General features: G+C 33.2%; 1 protein-coding gene across 2 annotated transcripts in view; it reads right to left on the bottom strand.

Annotated features, from left to right (window-relative positions):
• The window catches only part of kibra (WW and C2 domain containing protein kibra), a 65123-nt gene that overhangs the window by 12518 nt on the left and 37360 nt on the right, over positions 1-15245 (bottom strand). The window contains exons 1-3 of one of the 2 annotated variants that reach the window (XM_085196869.1): positions 3800-4489; positions 2212-2320; positions 57-231 (exon numbers count right to left, since the gene is read on the bottom strand). In XM_085196869.1, coding sequence (XP_085052995.1) covers positions 57-231; positions 2212-2320; positions 3800-4474 — 959 coding nt within the window. In that variant the 5' untranslated portion in view covers positions 4475-4489. Of the gene's footprint in view, positions 1-56; positions 232-2211; positions 2321-3799; positions 4490-15245 lie in introns of those variants that run through there. The other variant, XM_085196870.1, reaches the window with a different exon arrangement.

The raw sequence follows: 15245 nt of genomic DNA, 5'->3' as shown, positions 1-15245 counted from the left end.
TCTACCTATAGGTTATATCACACCAAAAATAACACAATTCTCTAGTTTATACTCACTCAGCAAGTGTATCAACACCGCGTCTCGCGCATGCCACTTCTGCTCTCGCCTGCCTCAGTTCCTTCCTCAACTGAGCGACCCTTCCTCTCGCTTGAGTCACTTCTACGCGCAGTTGTTCTGGATCGTGGCGAGAAGTTGTAGATGTCGTTGTTACCGATGTGGTTGATGAACATACTGTTGGCAAAATTGTATGAAAATAAGTACCTTAAAAACCAGCCAAGGGCGAGATTGACTCGCGCCTGAAGGGTTCCGTACCATAGGCAAAAAATCACGTTTGTTTTATGGTAGGCTCCTTAAATGTTAATCATACGTTGAAATAAATGTAAATCTATTAGAATCTATTCTGTAGTTTTTTTCTATAGATATATAGTTATATTCATATTTCTTAGTAAGCATTATACTAAACTATTCTTAATTCTAAAAATTGCTGTTATTATAATAATTGCTCAAGTTGAACTTAGATTACACTAGAACTGTTCATTTATGAAGTCATATAAAATTAAAATAAAATATATATTTTTATAATTGAAATACTGCAGCGTGACAACTGGTTCCAGTCACAGGTTCAATACAATATTTATTAAGAAAAAGAAAATGTATCGTACGGCATATTTAACATGGCTAAATAAAAAAAAAACAAAAACTAGTGTGGTCTCTCATTACAAGTATAAAATATGAGAAAAATGAAGATGAAAAAATTATATACTCGTACTAATCATATAGTTATTCGTTTCATAAGATAATTTTTCAAACAATAAATACAGGTTATAAATACACAGAGCAGGTATAAAAGATATACTGAGGCCAACGCAGAGGCGTGCTCTGGTCCTAGTTGAACAATATTTGCATAATATACTCCTTTCTAAATGTTGTATCCCATTGAAGAAGCTATCATAGGACATTTGCATATCTAGTGGATAAAGCGCGTCTTGTCGTTTTGTATTTATTGATATTGGCTTTTAGCTTTTACAAGACAAATATGTTTAAGATATTTTCTTTTTTTCATACTAAGCTGAGCAATTGATATTGATATTAATGTTATAAAATTAAAGAGTTTGCTTGGTTGACCGCCCTAACGTGAGGAACTAGAGAGAATACAACTAACTGTAGGTACCCGCGGTTAGACTTAGTTATTTCCATTTATAAACTTAGTGTCAAGACACTCTGTTCTCAACAGAATAAATGATATAAAATTTCATATATATTTAATTCAATTTAAGCTAGATGCAAGATGATATGACCTTTCCAGCTTGAATAATCATATATCCTATTGTATCGTAGTACTGTATTGTATAGAATTGTAAAAGGAATTGAATGTTGGTGCAAGCCATTGAGAATTATGGCGGACCAAAAGTTGATACGTAACTTTACTAGACAATGCCTTTTATTTGGAATTTCTCTTTTACATTACTATGTGCCTATTAATATAGTATGTGCGACTTTTATTTGAAGAAAAATAATTTCAATCTAATACTCCTTACCTAATTTCTATCAGTTAAGAAAATTATACTTTCCTTTATTGTAGATTTTGTTATAAACATTAATAAAATATTACTTTAATATCCATCATATTTTTTACTGGCATTTCTAGATAACATTTTGTACCATAAAAGTTTTTTTTTATAACAATACAACCTGTAATTTAGAAAATGCTTAAAGCACTTAATTTATAATCTGTTACCTGCAAAAGTATTCTTTAGAAATGCAGTAATACCGGAAGTTGTAAAAGATAGCACTAAGCTGAACGTTTTCACACTTTTTATCAAACAAAATACTTAAAATAATAGAATCTTTATCTTAGCTTTGAAATAAATAAATAGTTTAAGAATTTTATCACTCTAGAATAAAAATTATGAAAAATAATTTTAAGTCTTTTTTTAACAACCAACGCTATAAGTTATAAGGGATGTAATAAGTTTCACATGACTGTGTATGTAGGTTTTGGCGTGTATGTGTATAATGTGTATGTCGGTCTGTGACATCGTAGCTCCCAAGCGGATGAACTGATTTTGATTTAGTTATTTTTTACTTGAAAAGTGACTTACTTTGTCCAGAATATCTTTCAGTCTTCTGGAGCCCTTTTCGAGGGTTTAAATTATCAATAATTTAAATATATATTTTAATACTTGGTTTATAATAATATTATTAACTTACAGCTAGTCCTAGAAGCTGCCAGAGTAGATAAGGCATTGTTAAGGTGCTTGTATTCATCTTGCGCGAGACATAACCTTTGCTTTTTCACATCGTACATCTCCCGCTTTGCCTGTGAACAATAGAGTTAGAGTTAGGTTTCATCTTTTGATAAAGTTATATGTATAAACATATTGTATATAAATAATACGTAAATTTTAACCTCACTTGAAAATTCATAAATAATAATATTGGCAGTTTATTCAAATAACACAATATTAATATAACAATAGAATATAAACTCTTTGGGCTGTTGAGAGAAGTGCTATGAATTCTGAATTTTAAAGATGGGATTAGAGAAATGTGGCTCATTTCGCCTAAAAATATACATGAAAATACTTATGTTACGTAAAAAGTATGGAATATTCTTAACAACTAAGTATATACTGTATATATTGCATAAGCAATAAAGGTAGACTCATTTTCCTCATACAATAGCATAATTAGCAATTTTTCTTAACAATATATCTTAATAATTTCGTAATTTTTTAAGTGATGCTTTTGTAACTGACTGATTTAATTTGTGATAATAATAACATTTTCGCCGAATAACATATTTTTAAGTTAAAATTATAAAAATTATAAAGATAAGTATGTAAATTTTTAAAATACAAGCGAATTTCATCAAAACAAATGTTGATTTAAAATTAAATTACTAGGCTACTAAAATAATTTCAAATTAACCGACGCGAGACGGACGCGGGATGAGATAATTATATTTTGAAATAGAAAAAAAATATACAAAATTATAATGTAGTATAGAGTACAGAATCGTATTCTGTCATAATAAAATATATTTATAGCTTCACGCTTCAATCCACGTATACGTAACGTAAATATAACGAACGTACCGTAAGGATATGATATGTCTCCCTACAGGCAGGTATAACGTAGTGGTAAGACACCTCGTTCTCTTTTTTTCCCCCCTCTTACATTGACGGAACGGACGGAACTCAACGCCGCGATTTGTCTACCAGCGCAAAGCGAAAAAATTAAAACAATGAATTAGCCCGAGTTACGCTCACTGTACATATATACATAACAGAGCCATGTTCTTTCTGTTTATTCCGCACGATGTGGAAGATGCGTGCGAAACATCAAGAGTTTTTGTACATAATTAAACCACATGATTTTAGCTAATATGCGATTGTAAATAAACACTAATATGCGACATCTGGTGGGGCCTGGGGGTCACAGACCACAATACTTGACAAGTACATACGAAATTCATCAAGTCACCATGAAAATTAACGAATCATTAGACCAAAATTCCATCGGTGATTTTTTGCGACCGACATAAATACGGTATTATATATTATACTGAGCAACAACTTTTTGCTCGGAATGCGCATAAAAAGTAACCTCATCATTCGTACACATATCCGGTTTTGCTTAAAGAAATCAAAATTTTATACAATCACCGGTCCGGAGCGCAAAAATATATTACTTAACAGATTATTTTTGTCGTCGGAGTTGAGAGAAATATATTTAAATAAAATAAATGAATCGAATGTTGTTTTTATATAACGAAGGTATAGACATTTATATTTACAGTGAATAGCCGCAAGGAGCCGGTCATTCTGCCCGCGTGCTGCAGCCGGCTCCAAGTGTGCGGTGGACACTGCGGGAAGGTGCCATTCCTGCTGAGAACTTGCGTCGCCACGTAACCTTGGCCTTCGTAGTACGGCACCTCGGACACCGGCACTAAACGCACTTCCGCGGAACGAATTTGACGCACTGACAGTATATTTTCATAGATTGCCTCGTCCTCCAAGTTCTGTCCTTCGGGACAGAGGCGGTAACCGAACTCGCGGCTGATCTCATCCAGGTTGGCGTACTCGGGGCGCTTGCGCAGCTCGTCCAGGTTCTGATACTGGGGCTCATCGTCGTCGCGCACGCGCAGGCCGGGCGGGCGCGCGGACGCGGGGCCCACGCTCACGCCGTACTCGGGCTCCATGCGGGCTATGGCGAGCGCCCGCAGCGGACACATGTTAACCCCCAAAAGGGCGCGCGTCGACTGCGGGTGCGGAGCGCCGCGCGGCGCGAGCGAGGATGGCGCGCGGTGGAATGCGCCCGCGCAGCCGAAAGAATGCAATCTCGGGCGCATTTCGGAGGTCGATCTCTCCGAAGGGCCTCCGCCCCCCTCCGCAGCCGCGGCCGTAACGGACCCCCGTGACCTCGCCGGCCGTCCCGGGTCCGCACGCGAATCGTCCACGAATTCCGACATTACTTTATTTTGAACCCCGATATTGAAACTCTCCCCTCGGTTACTACAATGCTACTTTTAAACAATTGCCTTAATCGCCAGCTGCTGGACGCTGGACGCTGGACGCCGGCAGCTCGGAATGCAAAAAAGCTGACAAAGTCCCATGTGGCGGCGTCGCAATGATGCGGTTAGGCGCAGTTAGCGCGCGATTTTCTCAGATTTTCCACGTAAACAATTTACATGGCTCAATGTTGGTATGCGCGGGATGCGAGCACATCTGGCGGGCGCTGCGCGGGTGCGGGTGCGGGTGCAGGTAGACGCGCGCATTTTTGTTCCGGAATTCCTCCACACGTATTTGCAATCCTGTCCTGATCCTTCCCATCCTAAGTCTGTAGTTGCTATAATCAGGTGCAGAAACAGTATTGTTTTCATAAAAACATAAATAGATAAGCTTTCCTCATCTAAAACATAGTATTACCTATAACGTAAGCATTTCACGAGCGTCCTTCCACCACGTAAAGATTCAGAGTACATTTTTTGTATCTAACTAACCGCATAATTCTCGAGCCACATGCACCGGCATGTTTATTTTTTCACATACCTAAGTAGAACGGTGCATGTTGCTTTCAAGTCTACGCCAATGATTATCCTACTTTATAGGACTTCTTAAATTGCTAACTTATACGACTCTGTTATATTCTCAGGTTACTTGCTTGTAACTTTACGGCGTCACTTTTGAACGTCATGAGTTGAGTTTAAAAAAATGGTAAGTCGTCTTATAAAGGTAATTTAATTCATAAAATTCAACCTTAACGAGTTTGTACAGACAGACAGGTAATTTGGCTCGCTGCCTACATTCCACCATGTGTGCGACTAATAGCGTTCGGAGTTTTTTGCCGTATAGCGCCAACAGAAATTGAAGTAATAAAGCATTAGAATACTATAAAATTAGAAATTCCATTAGAGTCAAGTAAAATTACATATACTTCTATAAACTAAATATATGTTTTAAATACAATTTAATATAGCAACGTGTTCAATTTTTACAATTTTCTTATTGTTTGGATATGTATTGCCTTAGGGGTTTAAGACATCTGCCTCCCCTGGACCGGTTACATTTCGACTCACTACATCTTCCCACTCTCTCTAACCGGCTGTACTCTTTCATTTTGCTATCTCTTTCACACTTATAGCCCCACGGAACTAATTTTAGTTTTTTTTTCTTTGCCTATCTACTGGAAACCGAGCGTAGAAATTTTCACTTATAATAGTTGTAGTATTTTGATATTTTATTATTTTTTAGGTTATCATTTAAATAATCATTAAGATGCTCATTTCAAAATAAAAACAAATATTTTTTAACCAAAACATAAAAAATAAGATTTCACATTAAAAAATACAATAAAAACTTAAGACGCATGCTTAAACATTACTTTAGAAGTGTGTAAAAATAGTTTTGATTGAACAAGTAAAAATACTAAATAAATAAAACAAATAAAATTTAGTTTCTAGAACATCTTTTGCAATGTGAGTTATATAAATTAGTATAGATAAGTCATTCTTTACGCCGTAACTAACCTTGTCGTAAATTACCACTTTATAAATAAACGCTTATCTACATATCTATAGCCATTCTGACGCAATTGGAAAGAATTTCCTCTATGTGATGGCTGTAGGTTCGATTCCCATATAGAGCAAATATGTTTGTTTAAAATATTTTCATCCAGTTTGATAAAGGAAAAAATTATGTTAAATATAATCAATCAATCATCACACAATAAGGAAAGTCGAAGTAGTAAACGTCGAAAAGTGGAGAAACGGAGTAATTTCTTACTTATTTTCTGTTACTCGAATTCTCTGCCAACAATGGAAAATGTAGATAACTCAAATATATCTTGCATTGACTTATTACATACATAAATATAAAAATTTTATCTATATAATGCTAGCTACATATATGAGGCAATAAATATTTAATGTTGTATGGGTCATGTAAAGAATGCCAACAATTTGTTTTGAATGACCATTATACAGTTGTATGACGTGTGCAACCGCCTTATTATAGAGGAATGTGTTAAATTATATGTAAACATTTCTTTGTTGTCCCATTATTATTTTAATTGAACTGAAATATTACAAATATGTTATAAAAAAATAAAAATATTTATTTAAATATATTATCTATAACAAGCTAAAGATAGTAAGTAGTACAGCCAAATATTTTCCAAAATAAAAAAAAAAACACCACACAAAAAAATACCAGAACGTAGCAAGTTCATATCCAAAATCTAAGTTAAATCGTTTTTATTGTACGGCCGGGCAGTTGGATGCGATTAACATTCCTGCCCTCACGCCCGCCGGCCCCCGGGCCCTCGGGCTGGAGCGCGGCTCCCCAATTGGTCAGCCCGCCAGATGTGGTATCGGGTGACTGTGGAGATTATATTTTGAAATTTACTTCACTTTGGAAGGTACTCGTGAGGAATTTCTATGTTGTGCGCGTTTTTTTGTAGATTTTATTATTATATTAGACAATTGATATTTTAATTATATTTGTGAGCACGTTTACTAATATTACAAAGTTTTTATTCAAATTAACTAATGTGAATTTAATAAAATAAACAGAAACTTATTATGGCCTTGAAACAGCCACCGAATAAAAAAAATTGTATTGAGTATTAGCCACAAATCAATCTAGAAGAAACTGCCTGACACATACTATTGACATAGAAGGTACATGAAGTTTATCTCACCATGTCAAAATACATGACAGTTCAACAAAACACAAATAAAAATAGGCTGACGTTGACATGTAAACTCGTGTTTTATTTCACATTTCATAATAGCAAAAACATATGAAATTTAAATTTTAAAAAATGTAAGTTGCATTCGTAGATCAATTTCTATAGAAGGAACGATCTAAGAACAAATGCAATTATTACTATAGCATGTTCTTAGAAGACAATAGCTATATAAGCACATCGTCTGTGGAACCATGCTGGGATCGAACTCGGGTTGGTCAGATGTACCACCAGCTATATTAACCGTCACACCATCTGGCCTTATCGCTATACAATGAAATAATCGACCGGTTTCGACAAATTCAATATATTCTTTAGCTTTATGGTGGATTCGGCATGTAACAGAACAGAGGAGAGCTTAAGACACTCTCTTAACTGGCGGAATTCAACACCGTGCTAGGTCTTATACCTAAAAAAAATAACTTACTGTGGGAATCGAACCCAAAATCATCGCGTTTACAGTCACGCCGCGCCACAACGGGCTCACAAATTGAATTTAATATTCCTATTCGCTTACTCGTATTAACAACAACATACGCATTGAATACAGTCTAGCGTTACACGTGATTATACGAGAAGCACCGAGCAATGGTAAAAAAGATAAAAAGACATGTAAAAAAAAAAGAATATGACAGAAGGCCGGGTAGAGGCGCGGGCGCTCGAAACTGACGTTTTCGTTTTTTACGTTCATATTATTATTAAGCCGACGAGCGCTCCCGGTGTTACGGAGAAAGAATGCGCCACAGAACAAGAGACGCACAGACATGACAATTTAATGTTTTTTTTATAATCTCTTTTTATTATCACTATATTTTATAGCTCGCATGGCAACCCCGTTAAGTGGTTTCATAATTGAATATAAAATGACAGAAAAAAAACAGAGTGTTAAATAATAATCATAGCAGTAATGAATACTACTGTGGGCGTAGTAAAATTTAATACGACGCCATCTCTAAATTCCAAAGCTATAAAACTCGCATCAGAAAGGATTAGTTACGGCTCTCAAAATTATTATAATCTTATTAAAAGTGTTTATGCCCCGCGAGCGTGTAATGAACCCCACCTACTGGTTTTACTTAGAAATTAATTTCAAATCTCCGCTCGGTATCGGATTCCTTAAATATTTTGAAGCAATCAACCTATCATTTAAAATGCTCATCAAATTGTGAACGGCAATTATAAATAATTGCATTTTAAACTTTATAAAATGACAATAATCAAATGTTTTATCAGAATTAGAATTTAGTTTGGTAACCTATTATTACTATTAAAATCGACTATTATATTACAATTAAATAGGTATAACTATACTAAAACAGATAAAAATGAAGAGCTATAATTTTTAAAAAAAATATTAATTTCCACATATAACGTAATTATACACGTTGAGATATCTTGAATCGAGCTTAATATAAAACAATTTTTTGCTCCTTTAAGCGAATAATTATTCATCCAGCGTTTTGAAATTGAAATTACATATTTTGAAATATATTTAAAATTAAAGTTAAATTGTAGAATGTTTATGAATATTATGTGAAAAAAACTTATCTCTTCGGCAACGCAATAAAAAACATAAAAATTCCGTACAGTATCTTATAATTGTATATTAAATCGCTATTCGACGGGCGTGTTGTGAACCGTCAGGCGTCTATAGACCGTAGACTATTAAGACAATTCATAATGAAGCTTAGCTATATAAAATATAGTCTGGTTGTTTCCTCTTAAATTAAAAATAATAATGAAATGTTTTTACAAAATACATAATAAGAAGTCAGTACTGTAAAATATCAGTTATTTTTTTAAATTGCTGATACTGACATCAAAATCGATATAATATGTTCAAATTCTAGGCAAAGTGATAAAGAAAACCACAGAAATGATATGAAAATAATGGTAATATACATAATAATGACAACTACTAGATACTGTTGATACTGTATCTACCTACTACGATTTTCAATTATTAAAAGGCGACTTGTAATCACGACGGTTGTGGGTTCGATTCTAAATACACAAACAGAGTGCCTTAACACTAAATTCCCTCTGCTTTTCTTACTATATGCGTGAAGCTATTTTTCTAACAGACTTAATAGTTTACCGAATGCCATAAGACGAGAGACGAGACGCTCATAGTAAACGTATACCTGCATCCATCCACAAATATCTTAGGAATGCGATAAAAAAAAAGGAAATACCCTCGTGAGAAATGGAAAAAAAATCTCACTCTTAGAGCGGGGAATCTCAGTACTAGGAATTCGCGTGCCAGCCACCTTTTGTTCGGAATATCATAATAGTCTATTGTGTTGAATAAAATAACTACAACGGATATTCGAACCAGTTTCCTTTTTGAAATAGGTACGTCGCTATCAATCTGTTATTAATAATATTTTTGTATCAGTTATAGACGTCGAGGATTTTTATATAGTTTAAAAATTTTAATGGAGGAATCTCGAAAGTAGTTTTTTAAATATATGTATTAGTTATGTTATTTGAGATTACATTTTATTATAGAGTAGGCACAGAGAGTTCAGTATCAAAACACTATTTATCACTTTCCATCAGATATCGAGATTTTGTTTAGAAGCCGAAACAGTCTATATAGAAGAGAGCGAGGAACGTAAAACTATTCATTCCAAAATCAAGAATCGAATCCACAACCATTGCATTTACAGTCAGACACTATCCACTAGGCAGCGACGGCCTCAATCCATGTAAAATATTGAAATACATTACCAGCATTAGTTATAGTCTGACAGTAGCATTCTAACAAGGAGAGAAGTGATCGTACCCCGAGGGGTTTTCTATGAATATTTATTGGGGCCGCAAATGTCGATACATATTATGCTATATTATTTACTACTGGCGTGGCGTGGCTTGCCTTTGTTGGAGCAGTCGTTAACCCATTTCTATATTGTGAAGTAAATTGTTTAATTATCTCTCGTGTATTCCACTATTGGAAGTTATTTTAGAGTTATGTCTTATCACATAAGTAAAAAATTGATCTCTACAACGCTATATACGAACAAATATATATATGTACATACTCTTTTGCATCGCGCGAGTGGATAAAAATATTTAAGGCAGACACATTTTAATTGCGCGAAGTTGACTCACAAAGTTTTAATTGATAAAAAAAAATAGGTATATATTGTTATCGCAAGTGCACAATAAAAATTATACTGCAAATCGCCATTATATTCGATATAATAATAAATTATATATAATTATTGATACGAGCGGCGTTGAGTTCCACACATCAACCCGCAATGGGGAAAAACCACCCAGGTGGAGTGCAGAACGGTCGGATCCGAGTTCTCTCTGCTTTTCTATCCCTTTTTTACACAATCTTAGTATAAAAAAAATATAAATATACAAACATTTGAAATACATTAAAAATTTTTAGTACACGTTTAAAAAGTGGGACGCTTCACCACGACGTGTCCAATCGTAAAATATATACTGTCTCAAAGTTATTCCTATTAGAGGCATGACTAAATTAATTATGGTAACATTTATAACAATTAGCTACACATTTAACTTGGCGCCCACGCCATGTAAGATAGATGGCGGGTGTGTCTCTCGAGGAATGCATATCATATCTGTACCGATAAAAGCTATCTGGATGAGTGGAGGACTGTCGGGATGTACGCGACGGTTGTAGGTTCAAATGTTTATTATCACTTTACGTTTATAGTATAGGAGTTTTTAATATATAGCAAAAAGTGTGATACTTCGTTTCGATATTATACATGCAATACTTATAAAAACTTACAAACATACATAAATGTATTAGAAATAAACGTATACCAACTAGATATTTTATTTTATCTAGATTTAATATTAAGGTTCATTCTATATTTTGCAAAGTAAAAAATAAACAATGAGCCTATCCATTGCATACTAAAGCAAACGTAACAAGACGTACATATTTAGTATTGTTATGGAATCACATAAGCGTTCGCTTCAAGGTCCGTCGCGGAGGTCGTTCGACGCCTGCGCACGCGTCGCTCTGTAAAAACAATCTCGGGTTACGGAAGGTAGGGTCGCTATGGAATGGGGGATTTAGGGACTCTTCCCTACAATTATATAAAAATTTGTAATACTCACTATAATAATTCAGTTAAACATTTTTGATAAAAATCCAATGCATTTGGTATAGTTTTTGTATAAAAATGAGCTTATAACAAGTTTAAAAGTTCTCCTTAACTCTTCAGATAATTAAGAACACTGATAGTGAAATGAATGTTCATTTTAAAGTACTTTAAACAGATTCTTCTAGAGAAAAATCGTTTTAGCCTAACATTGACAAAGGAGTGACCGGATGCAACCTCGCCCTGCCCATTATTTGTTCATTCCAAGACGATCCGAGTACAAAATTAATAACTTTATAAAGGAATATAATCGATTATAGATTAGCGCAAGTTTAATGAGTTGTGGAAGTAGGTAATAAATAATATGTTATACCAAAGAGTATGCAAGAGACTTTTTATTAAGCAGACCGGACGTTGTAAGAGATCATCACCGTGTGAATAAGTTTGTTAATGGTAGCTGGTGCCGATGTCTATGTGACATTTTACTACACGAAGCTGGGTAATTTATTTCTTGTACCCACCTAACAGACATAAATTATAAAATGAATTTTGAAAAAATTTACAGATTAACACATCTTTAATGAGAATTGATGACGACAGGTGTAATTTTTACAGCTACTACTGCTCGCTATGTAAATTATTAAGTAATTTACATAATTTTCCTTCTCCGAAAACCATATTTAAATTTGTATGAACAATTTGGTGACCCTATTCGTTTTATGAGTAACGCAAGCTGGAACAATGCGCATACGTCGAGGCCGCGCAGGTCGAGGACGGGCACCCCGTCCTTCCTCCCCCCGGCCCCTCTGCCCCTCCACCACAGCCTTCCCCAAGAAAGCTATTAACTTTGAACCAAACCACAATGTGATGTAGTATAAGCAAAGCAGTTTAATGCACTTATGATGAAATATCATTCAATACCTCTGATAGAGTTAGGTCTTATTGTATAAATCGATGATATTAAATTAAGTTCTTCAAAATTAAAATTTTAATATTTATTGAAGTTATAAAGGCTTTTATTTATTTTAAAGATTTACTTATAGTCCAATATAGAGACTCTACAAGTGCCACAAAGCATTTAGCACCTTTTTACTGTTATTGACTATATTAAAGTTATTTACTGGAGGATGTGTATTGTACATCATTGAAGTACCTTTTCTATTCTACCCACATCTAATTCGACTAATAAATCAGAAAATAGAATAAATTTCTATATAAATTATGAAGATACTAAGTCTTTTCTAGCTGTTTTTCAAAGTTTCCAGGTGAAGTTTTGCTCAAGTCAACGAATTAACATAGAGAAGAAAAAATCTCATTGTCTTTTTAATCAACAAAATGATTACTATAATAGAAAGATTGATTCACAAAAATCATCTAAACAAGAATCCACAAAAGCTATATGACCCATCATTCAGACCGTTGAACTAACAGAAGTAATCCCATCCCATCTCATTTGGGCAATCACTCAAAAATGTCACGTATATATTAACCATGGGATTTTTAAGCCATACAATTATAGTATTTGCGACCACGTGTTACAGATCATTTTATTGTGCCATAGGATAGTTATATTGTTCCTTTTCATAAGTAATAAGATTCGAAGCCGTGGAATGCGACTTTCTCGATCATAAATTGTTGACAACTGACACGACCTTTGTTCGGTGACAGGTTTTTTTTTGTCACTTTAATCTAAAATTGACTTATTTTAAGCGTATATGTAAATGAGTTGGAACTGCATACCATTTGTTTTTTTTTTAAATGAACGAAATTTAAATGCTTTTAAAAGATGTAGTTAATAAATGTTTTAAAGAACTTTACGTTTTGTAGAGTATATATATGTATATATTACAGTGGCCTGTCTTTATATCTTCTAGGATGTTCTTGATAAATATCTTATTAATTAACACCTTTATTAATACTGACTTCAATATATTAACCTGTAAAATTATCACGAAATATTAAGAAGTACTTATTATTTAAGCATTATTTTTTAATTTTATTAGGACTATCATGTTGTATTTAACCTATCTAAATCACTATATGCTAATAATACACATCTTTACAATATAAACTTAGACAAAAATAAATATTTTTTTATGAAGATTCTTAATATTTTATCTTAAATAGCAAACCTGAAGTCAATATTAATTATACAGCACGTATGTCTATCAATGCACCGTCTAATCTCTGCGTAGCACAGGAGTCGTCCAGTGTCCTTGTAACTAAAGTCCACGGCCTTAACTCTTATACACATACAAATAAAGACTGTAATCAAACGATTATTATCTCACAAGTTCCACCTGGGATAAGTTAACAAATAAACTGGCTCCTGTCCGGGTGACATTCCTTACTTATTTATAACTATGGGCGGGACCGGCGTAGAGTTTAAAATTTTAGTACTGACTTAATGTATTAAAATTTATTAATTTACATATATTTTTGGTATTTGTATCTCGGGTAAGTTCACTTATATTAGAAGTCTACAAAATTAGTACTCGTATAAAGGCTGTTATTCTGTAATCAGTCGTTATTTTAGATATTTTGTTTATTATAATGATCGTGATTGTTTGAAGAATTGCCATATTACACTATTTGTGGAGTCAAATTTCAGATTCAAAAAGAGTTGAACTTTGTTTCTACAAGTTAAGTTATAATGCTTATATTTAAAATATATACAAGGTACTAATAGGTCTTAAGATCTCTAAATTATTATATAGTATATTAATATATTATATATCTGTATACCTACCTGTGTATAATGCTGCATTACATTTATCATGGGCCTGATGTTTATCATTATGTCAATGTCCTACTTGTGTCAGCATCTGGTTTACGTTCAAAAATTATATCATATATTTATAAATTTTATATTAAAATTGTTATATTACACGCTTTAGTTGGTCTTAAAAGGCCTACTCATTTACATTTGAGGTCGTATAAGTAGTGGTAGTAGTTTCGATTCCTATTCAGAGGAATGATTGTATTTGAATAATTTTTATTTCCCTGTTCTACTAAAATAAGTGGCGTCGAGTTACTTACGGATAATATGGAACAGGATGTTTTATCGTTAAGTTCCTTCTACCTGAAGCTGACTTTTGTAGATATTTCTATCATAATTACTCTTAGGAATTCCAGGTAGTCGAGCATACTATGTTTTAAATCATCAGCTTTATGCAAAGTAGATGAATTCATATTTAAAAGTTTATTTAAATAGAATTTATGACCGCTTCTAAAATCTTTATTGGTAAACGAATAAGATCAAAATGTCAATTACGACTGAAACTATTAAAATGATATAAAAAAGAATATATAAATACATATAAAATAGTTTAAATTGACGTTAATATAGACACTTAGTTAAAAAGTAACGAAATCGACATAAAATGTTTATTTTTAAATATAAATAGATTTAAACGTTCAATGGGAGAATTTAAAGTGGCTCATATAAAAGCTATTAAAACTAAAATTCAAGTTCAAACACTTTCCATAAAATTGACATTAAAAAGTTATGGAAAAACAAATGTAGTAACGTGGGAAATATGACAAAATATATTTTAAACTATAATAATTATGTGTATTTGTATTATAGTTCATACATAAAATAGTTATATCAATTAACTTTCCGACACAGACGAACTCACCAGGCCTAGCTAGTACAGAAATAAAAATAATATATTTTTTCAACTATTTCAACTCAATTGCCTTAAATAAGGGGTTATTGAATTGGCTCGTATGTAATATTTTTATGATCCAAGATAATACCTCGAAAAGTCGCTTTTTGCAAACTAAAAACTTTCGAGTAAAACTCGTTTTTGAAAAACGAAAAAATTGAATCAGTATTTTTAAATTAAATAAAAAACACGATTTTTGCATTACACACCGGTCATACAAGAAGTAAACGTA

Source organism: Heliconius melpomene, chromosome 13 (assembly GCF_056956725.1).
Source record: "Heliconius melpomene rosina isolate 202511_hmr_F chromosome 13, ASM5695672v1, whole genome shotgun sequence".
NCBI lineage: Eukaryota > Metazoa > Arthropoda > Insecta > Lepidoptera > Nymphalidae > Heliconius > Heliconius melpomene.
The sequence above is the reverse complement of the archived record's forward strand: the minus strand, read 5'-3'. Positions and strand labels throughout refer to the sequence as shown.